Source organism: Ovis canadensis, chromosome 10, assembly GCF_042477335.2.
Source record: "Ovis canadensis isolate MfBH-ARS-UI-01 breed Bighorn chromosome 10, ARS-UI_OviCan_v2, whole genome shotgun sequence".
NCBI classification, from domain to species: domain Eukaryota; kingdom Metazoa; phylum Chordata; class Mammalia; order Artiodactyla; family Bovidae; genus Ovis; species Ovis canadensis.
Window position 1 is genome coordinate 40,700,086 of NC_091254.1, and position 9,292 is coordinate 40,709,377.

General features: G+C 42.1%; 1 protein-coding gene across 5 annotated transcripts in view; it reads right to left on the minus strand.

Moving 5' to 3' along the window:
• The window catches only part of NBEA (neurobeachin), a 669,183-nt gene extending 665,727 nt beyond the window's left edge, over window positions 1-3,456 (minus strand). For all 5 annotated transcript variants that reach the window (XM_069601566.1, XM_069601568.1, XM_069601567.1 and 2 more), the window contains exon 1: window positions 1,053-3,456. In XM_069601566.1, the coding sequence (XP_069457667.1) occupies window positions 1,053-1,349 (297 nt within the window). In that variant the 5' untranslated portion in view covers window positions 1,350-3,456. The remainder of the gene's footprint in view (window positions 1-1,052) is intronic.
• Window positions 3,457-9,292: the final 5,836 nt, after the last annotated feature.

Consider the following 9,292-nt stretch of genomic DNA (forward strand, 5'->3'; position numbering starts at 1 on the left):
GTTTAAAAAGCTGTGCTGCAGCAAAAACTGCATTTAAAAGGCATTAAAAAAAAACTAATCTTAAATGAACTAGTCTTATTATCCGAAATCTATGATTCTCCTCTCTTTAGTTCTTCCCCGTGTCTTTCCCTGACATCTTTTAGATTCTTAGCCTCTCCGTAGATAGATATCGCCAAACATTAAGTCATACACAGTTCTGCAGTAACTCTTTCTTATCATGTAAGGAACCAAAGCCTAGGACTGAATTTAACACCTTTCCTCTCGTCTTTAGGCACATGCCACGCTCTCTGAAGGCAACCATAGAAACCAACCTGTATGATTAGGTGTCCCCACATTTTAACACCTCCCGTGCACAAAAAAATGACTACGAGGTCAGTGTATTCAGGGCCGTATTACAAAGAAAGAAAGGCTACCTAAAAAGAGATGCGGGCGGGGGGGACGGGGGGGGGGGGGCTGGGGAGGAGAAACAGCCACAACACTCTCCAGCACAGTCTGGGAATATATTTAAAGGCAGATGCAAAACTGCATCATTTTCCTCCTCGTTCGAAAACATCACAACCCAGCTGCTCAAGTTGGAGCTAACGTGCTTCTCACGTTTCAGGAGCACCGGGGAATTTAGGCTCCAGGGGCAAGGCTTCCATCCTCCGAGAGCCACCGCACCGACAATTATGAGTGTGGTAGGAAGGACCCCAGAGAAAAGGAGGCCTTCCTCTCCCCGTGACCATAAACTCTCAAGAAGACCCAAACCCTGCAAGGCCAGGGACCGACTGACGACTCGCAGTCATGAGAAGTGATCCTAGGCGGTGCTAAGTTGGGCACTGCGCTCAGGTGGCAGGAGAGGGCCGGAGGAGAGAACGGCGAGGTGGCGTGGCTCTGGCAGCGCGCAGGCAGCTCACCCGCTGGGCGATACCCGCTGGACGATCTGTGCTCGCGGGGACGCGCTGCTTGTGGGACCCGGGGAGGGGGTTGCAGGGGTGGAAGCCAGCGCCGGGGGAGGGGGGCAGGCCGTGGGGGGGCTGGGAGGCAGATGGCGAGCACGCCTTTCCCCTTACCAGGTTGAGCACCGTCTCCACGATGTCCCTGTTGCTGACCTCTCCGACCTGTATGAGTCCAATCAACACTGCGAATTTCATCCGGATGTTGCGGATCGGCACCGAAGGGTTAATCATCCCCGCGGGCAGCACCACCGAGCCGGAGCCGGACGCCCCCCTCAACTCTCCCATCCCGCTGCCCCCGCTGCCACCGCCGCCGCTGCCCCCGCCGCCTCCGCCGCCGCTGGCCCCGACGGCGATGAGCCCCACGGGCTGAGGCTCGAGCCCCGGGCCCGGGCCCGGTTTCTCGCTCGCCATTTGCCCCCCTCCTGACGAGAAGGGAAGAGCCGAGGCGCCGCCGCCGCCGGTACCGTTATACCTGCCTCGGCCCCCGCCCCCCGGCCGTCGCCTCGGAGCCCCAGCATCCACCAGCGCCGCGGCGCCGGGCCCGCTCCCCGCCTGCGCCTCGACCCGGCCCGCTCCGACGCCCTCCCCGGCGGAGGCGGTGGGTTATTCTCAGGCTTATTCCCGGCGGTGGCGGCGCCGCTAACCGCTGCCCGGCGAGCGGCAGTGCCCGCCCAGCAGCTGTGCCGCTGCCGCCGCCGCTGCCTCCTCACGCTCCCCCTCCCAGTCGGTCCGGCCCGGCCCGCCCCCCGCGGAGATGCTGCCGCCGTTCGGAATAACCCTGGGGCGCGAGCAACTGCCCGCGGCGCTGGCCGGCGCTGAAGCTCAGAGCTGTGACTGACGCCGCTGCCGCCGCTGCTACAGGCGCCACTGTTGTTGTGAAGCCCCGACGCCGCCGCTCACTCCGCCATGTTGCCGCCCCCTGCCTGCGGTAGCGGCCACTGCGCCTGCGCAGAGCCTCCGGGGGGCGGAGCCCTCGTGCACCCCCTCTTTCGCCCTGCCCTCCTTCCCCTTCCACCCACCCAGCCCGACACCCCTCGTCCCTCCCCCAAACGCCCTGAACGGATAGACAGGTGAGCAGGTGCATGGGGACCGCTGCCAGACACTGGGGCGAGCTGGCAGAGGCGGGGCGGGTGGTGGTTTCCACAGAGTTTTTCCCTTGAGGGTGGACTCTCCCTGTGGGGAAGGACACCCGAGTGTGTGTCTCGCCTTCGCTGCCACCTCCTTATTCCCTCGCTATCCTCTTGCTAGGAAGGAGGTTCGTCATCTTCGTCGTCGCATCCAGCAGCTGCTACAGCCAGTGCCACGTGCCTTGTAAGGTAGGGGAGTGGCAGACGACCTCTTTCTGCCCCCTCAGGCCCTTCCCTGAGTCCTGTCCGCCTGCCCGCCTTGGAATTGCCCAGTGAAAAAAAAGTGGCTGGCAAAGCAGAAACGAACGCACTGTGGGGAATAATCCTGCATTGTCGGGGGAAGGATACAGATGGAGTATAATGGGTCTTTTTCTACAGCCATCAAAGAGGCTGACACCTGCACACACAGGCACGACTTAAAATAGAACTTGTCAAACAGTGATCCTCTCTGGATGGAGCTCTGAACAACACACAGTTCTTGAACTCACCTCCCAGACTAAAAAGGCTGCACCGTGTGACACTGTGGGGTAGTAGGTGGTGGGAGCGACAAATCCCACATTTAAAAAATCCTTAACGATCCTCAGGTATGATGCCAACTAATGATGTGCCCCTTTTTGTCAGGCATGTACAGTTGAGAGGATTTGAGAATTATCTTAAAATATAAGTAATTCTCTGCTAGCCTTAATTTGTGGTTAAAGTAATAGATTTCTGTGTCTTCACGTATAGAGAATGAAAACAAAAAATAGTTTTACTTTTGAAAATTAAAATGTACACAACAGTCTTGCCGCTCGTGTCGAATTAAAACTAAATAGGCAGGACTAGTGTTTATCTCGAAATGAAGGATGTATTTTTTTTAATATTTCATGATTTATACCCTTTTCAATAGAAATATATTGTCAGATACCAGAACTTAGGTATCTTGAGGTATATTCAAATCATTTTAGCTATTAGGTATCTTGAGGTATATTCAAATCATTTTAACTGTCATCTCAATTGAAAATAGTCAATATATAAATCTGTCATAATCTGATTTGTTAGTGCTCATGTTTAATTGGATTGGCTAGTCAAATTAACTCCTGGGATGTTGGGATGCATTAAAATTCTAAAGTGCCATCAGTTATGTATACCAAAATTCCTCAAGACCGGTGCTTGGATTAGTCCTTGATTGTGTGCTTCTGTTTAAACTTTTCCTGAAGTAATTGAATTATTAAAATAGCTCAGCAAAAATTTCTGAAAGAAATGGTGGTTGGTATGTCCATATAAATTAAATAGCAAGTGAATTATAAAATGTTAGAAAGATTAAAAGTGACCTCTAGATCTTAATAGTGTGATTCATGTTGATGTATGGCAAAACCAATACAGTATTGTAAAGTAAAATAAAATAAAAAAAAGAAAAAGAAAGAAAGAAAAATCCTGTGACGTATATCCACCAATTACCTTTTATATGTCCCAAGTGAACAGCATCTACTTTTGTAAGCACTTTTTTCATGTGCAAGTTAAAATGATATATCTATCTTATATCTGTGAATCCAGATTGAAAGGTCATCACACTAGCTTCTTTTTACCCCGCTGTTCAATATGACAGCAGGTTCTACTTCTTGCTACTTTTAGAGTGTTCACCAGTTCCCTGGCAGCTCCTTGAAGTGGGTGGGAATGGTGGAAACTACACAGGCCTTTGAACCACACTCACAACTAACCACCTGTCTCCTCAAGTTATTGAACTCAGTCTTCTATTCACTAATAGGGATGAGATTATCTATTCCACAGGGAGTGAGAATTCAATGAAATAATTTCAACTCAGCAGCCAGCATATAGTAAATATGTCCTTGTACACTTGGTGTATAGGAACAATCTGTGTTGAATTACCTATAAACACTAGTAAGAACAATTATAACCACATGCAAGTCTTTATAATTGCAGTTACATGTGCTGTAGTTTCAGTACTGCCCTCTGAAACATAAAGTTTAGAAAATTCAAGCAGGTCTGTTTCCTTATAGTCAACAAAGCCTCTTTCTAACAAAGACACAAATAACTTAGCATTTGCATTAACAGTATTTTGAAATATAAAAGAGATTACCTATAATGTTCATTTTAAAGTCTCCAGATTAAAAATATTTTATGTAGTAAATGTCAATTGTGTATGCATTCATGCTTTAATAGATGCATACCCATACTTCCAAAGGACAGTCCTTCAAAGATAAGCCCATGAAGCTCTGAGTTTCAAAAGGCAATACTGTGTAGTGGTTGTGAACACGGGCTCCAGACTCGGTGGAACCAGGGTTTGGATTCCAGTTTCACTACCCGCTTATCCATGTGATCTTGGGCAAATGACTTCTCTTCAAAGCCGCATTTTACCCAACCCAAAGTAGAGATTGATAGGATTAAAGGATGAAAGGAGCTAATACATTTAAGGTATTTAACATAGTAGCAAGTGTCAATAAATAATGTTTCCTTTCTCTGGCTGTGGGAAAAGACTACACTGTAATTATTTGTGTGTCTCCTGCACCTTATATGTGACCAGAAAAAAAGAACGAAAACAGCAGTTGGCTAGGCTAAATGTTCCCATTCCCTTCAGATGTCATTTAAAAAGCAAATTTCTTGCTTTCCTCTAAGTTTTATCTGAACAAAGTACTCCAAATCCTAGATGAATTTAGACAGTATAAAACAGAGGGAAGCTCTTACCCTGAACCTCCATCTTTAGAAACAGATTTTCTGTTAATGTATCCCAAAGTTGAATTAATTTGCTTTGCTTTGGTTTGGTTTGGTTCTGGGTTTTCCAGCAATATAACACCAGTAGTTCATGTAATGCATAGTGATTCATACTTGATGTGTAGTAGGTTCTCAAACAATTTTGGTTCCATTCCCTTCTTATCTTAAAATTACTGTGAACTGAAACAGCAGAGTTCTGTTTTATTGTTGTTTTGTTTTGTTTCTAGCCATTCTGCTTCTAGGCAGCAGCACATAGCCAGTAGTAGCTTTGCAAGTAGATTTGAAGATATCAACTGCAGAACTGTACATATCTATTTTAGATTTAATTTAATTTTATTTAAATTTTCTATTTAATTTTCTATTTAAATTTAATATGCTAGGAATTTCTTAATCCTGATTACATCATGCAAAAAAATTGTCTTCTTCTTTTTATTATCTTATTATCTGCAAATCTGAGAACAGTCCTTCTATGTCTTCATCCAAATATTTTATCAAACAGGATAAAAACAGTTCTGTAGTTCCTAGAAACATTCTGATTGAAATCACATTTTTCAAACTGTGCCTCCCAAGCCAGTAGTGAGTCACGAAACAGATTTATTAAGTTATAACCAGCAGTTTTCTTAATGAAATATAATAGGAAAATATAGACTGAAAAACATGACAGTACATCCATTTTTTAAATTATGCACGTGCACATACTACATACATGTATGCTTACTGGATAATATGAAAAATCTATTTCTGACTGCAAGTCATTGTCAAGAAGCTTGAAAAACACTGATTTAAGTTATATATAAACACCTGTTTGGCATAATCCTTCAATTATTAAATAGCTACCATCCTGTGCTGAAAAACAGGCCATATTTCTCTAACTTGTCCAACAGAATATCATAAGGGTCCTTGACAACTAGTTCATTGAAGTCTGGATGCACTCTGTTTCTCTGAGCAAAATTAAAGTGAAAATACATGATTTATTATCTACAATTATAGAATTATTATCAATTTTTCCAACATCTATTTCACAAATAAGAAAATGTTTCTGATTTGATAATGGGACTTACTGCTCTCTTTCTAGTGAATGAGTCATTCCATAATCTCACCTACAGGTAGTATTAAACTACTTGCTATGGATTTTCAAGAATTTATCCCCTCCGTCTCCCTTTAATCCTCTGGCACATCTCATTTTCTACAACTCCTCAAAGATATTTGAGAGTTGCTCAGTGATCTAGTTTTCAGATCTTTTAGGATCAATGGATATAATTTGTCCTGCCTTAGGGACTTGAATCCATTTAGACTAGCTGGATTCCTATTTACAGTTTCTTCACCAAACTTAAACTTCTAGCTATTATTAGTTCTACCTTTCACTCCATTACTTTTAATCTTAAACAGAAAACAGACACATAGAAATTCAATACGTGTTAATAAGTCTGACCTAGTTTGGGGATGGCTAAAATGATGCTTACCAGCCAACAAATATCTGAGCGCCCATTGTGTGCAAAAAAAGTAAACGAGATGGATATTTTCAAATTTCCCATTTAGAGAAATTCTGTATTTATGCGTGGAAAGTTAATCAGCAAGTCAACATATTAAAAATATCAAACAGAAATAATAAGTACTCTTGAATTTCCAAAGAACTAGACTTGCAAATACCCTATTGTTCATATACGCCCTTAAACATCCACATAAATCTACATATAGATGCACACACACACATACACACTCAACACCAGATTAGCCATACCTCTACACATTCTTCCTTGGCATGTTCTTGCCTGGAGAATCACAGGGCCGGGGGATCCTGGTGGGCTGCCGTCTCTGGGGTCTCACAGAGTCAGACACGACTGAATGACTTAGCAGCGGCAGCAGCAAACTCCTGCCTGAGACTTATCCTTTTAATATCCATTGATTGAGAAAAGTATGGTAAAAGTATTAATAATTTAATATGCTACTTAAAAATGTTTGCATTTAAAAAATCATAACATCTACATATAATTGAAACACACAATTGTGGGTTGCATTGTGTCTCTCAAAAAGATATGTTTAAGTCCTACCCTCAGTACCTGGGAATGTGACCTTGTTTGAAAATAAGGCCATTGCAAATGTAATCAAGTTCAGAGGAAGTTATACTGGAGTTATAACCTCATTATAACTAGGAAAGATTCATCCTTAGAGCCTTCAGAAAAAGCGTGACCCTTCTGATACCTTGCTACTTCTAAACTCCAGAACTGGGAGGGAATAAATTTCAGTTGTTTTAAGCCACATATTTTATGATATTTTGCCACAGCAACCCTAGGAAACTAGTATTCCTACATACAACATAAATATGTTTGATACTTATTCTGTCCACAAACAATGCCTACTATGTAAATATTTGTGGATCATTTTCAATAATTCTCAAGTCCCTGGGTTGGGGAAAAATGCTTTAGCCAACCCCGAATTACTTTGTCCCCAGTTAATACATTGTGCTTTTATATTTCAGTGTTTTAGTATTTGTCCATCTATCCATAGCACTGTTCTCCTTATCTCCCCTACTGAAATTCTTACCAGCTGAAATACCACTTTCATGAATACATTCAGAATACAACCTAGAGAAAAATGATCTGAAACTTTTTACCATTCCCAGCATTAGAAAAAAAAAAAAAAGATTCTGCCTTTTTTCCCCCAGGTAGCATAGGTTGGCACATTTTTGCTTAAATAAATTAATAGTTTCCATCCTCTCACCCTCATTTGCCAAGAGTGAGGAATTCACATAACAATATATGTAGTCACCTAAACAGTCTTCACTGAAAATTTTTTAAATGTACATGAATAATTATTTCCATACTAACAACATGACCATAAGTTTCTCTTTGTTTTTATACAGCGGCAGCCAGTGCGTTGTCATCATTGTTGTCTTTGGTTTGCATGTGCTATAGGAAGACAAGTATGTTAAAGAGTGAGGTCATAGTTGATTATTTTTAATAATTAAAGCTGTCATATCCTGTTCATCTCCTGTCTACCATGCATTTTTACATGTATGATTTCTAACTCTGACTTCAGTTCTTTAAGTAAGGTTTTATTGTCCGCATTTTTCAAATGAGGAAACTAGTGTGAAGAGAAGGTATCAGTTGTGCAAATCATAGTTTAGGAAGTGACAAAATTAGGATTCCATCCCACTTATGGCTGGCCAATTCCTCAGGTTTATTCACTATTCTGCAAGGCCACATTGGGACCTAGAATGAGGTCATTTTATTTTTACCAAATTTACCAGACAAAAGATAAGGAGACTGGGTAAGTTCATGGAAAAAACCACAAAGTCATCATGGTTTTACATGTTTTGGTGAAAGCACCCCACCAAGAGGTGATCTTTTGTTTGTTTGTTTGAGTTTATTTGCTGCCTGGGCTGTTTGTTGTGGTGTGCACAAAGCTGTCTAGTTGTGGCACGCAGGCTCTAAAGGGCACAGGCTTAATAGTGTCCATGTCTTGGCTTAGTTGTCACATGGGCTTAGTTTCCCCAGAGCATGTGGAATCTTAGTTCTCAGACCAGGGATTAAACCCATATCCCCTACACTGGAAGGCAGATTCTTAACCACTGGACCAGCATGCTAGTCCCAAGAGATCATCTTTAGAGTCAATCTGATTGTATTGTCTTTGTGCCTATAAAGGTTCAGAAAACTCTATTAGCCTTTTTGTTTCCTGGGAATCACTTTAATTCTAGACAAAAATTACTTGGAATAAATAAATTGTTTTTAATTATGTTCATTAAGGTTAACCAAAATTTAATTGCATGGTTCCATTAATATATCACTCCTTATTATGCTTTTCTGGCGAAGATTTTGCTGTATGTCTAACTAACCATTAATCTCCTAGTCCCTGTTGAAAGTATTGTCATTGTATGTCTATATAATCATAATTTAAAAAAAAAAAAAAGCACATACTTTGCCTAGAAAGAGGGAAAGCATGCTATGAGGAAGTGTCCAAGAGTTCTTTAGAATAGTTATCTCATTAATAGGATCTCTGCACAGTATGAGAGGGATCTTTACCAACTTTAGCCCAGTTGAGAAGCAGTGCATAGATTCAGTCTGAGCCTGGTACATAAAACTTTAGATTAGAACCTTCCTCTAATGGTGCCGGCAGCCACAGATTAACCAGTGGAAGAATGTCTTGAAATAACTACCTCATTAATCAGTTAACAGATAGTACATGGAAACAATCTGAGGTTTATGTTTTAATACTCTGTAGCTATAGTACATCTCTCTTAACAGACACAAGAATCAGGATGAGAAAGGAAATGGAGAGGAAAAGTGGAACAGATTACCAGGACTGTAGCTTTTCCTTGGGAGTTGAATCTTACACATTTTGGGGAATTTGTTATATACAGCCTCTTTGTTGTTAATGTGAAAATGAATCTTAAGTAGCACAGATAATCTTAAGGTTAACAGGTATCTTAAGAGTCAAGATGCTTCATCACATTCAGTATGTTTGGGTATCTGTTAAAGCAACATAAATGTGTATATCAAACTTTATTTCTGTTTGGCT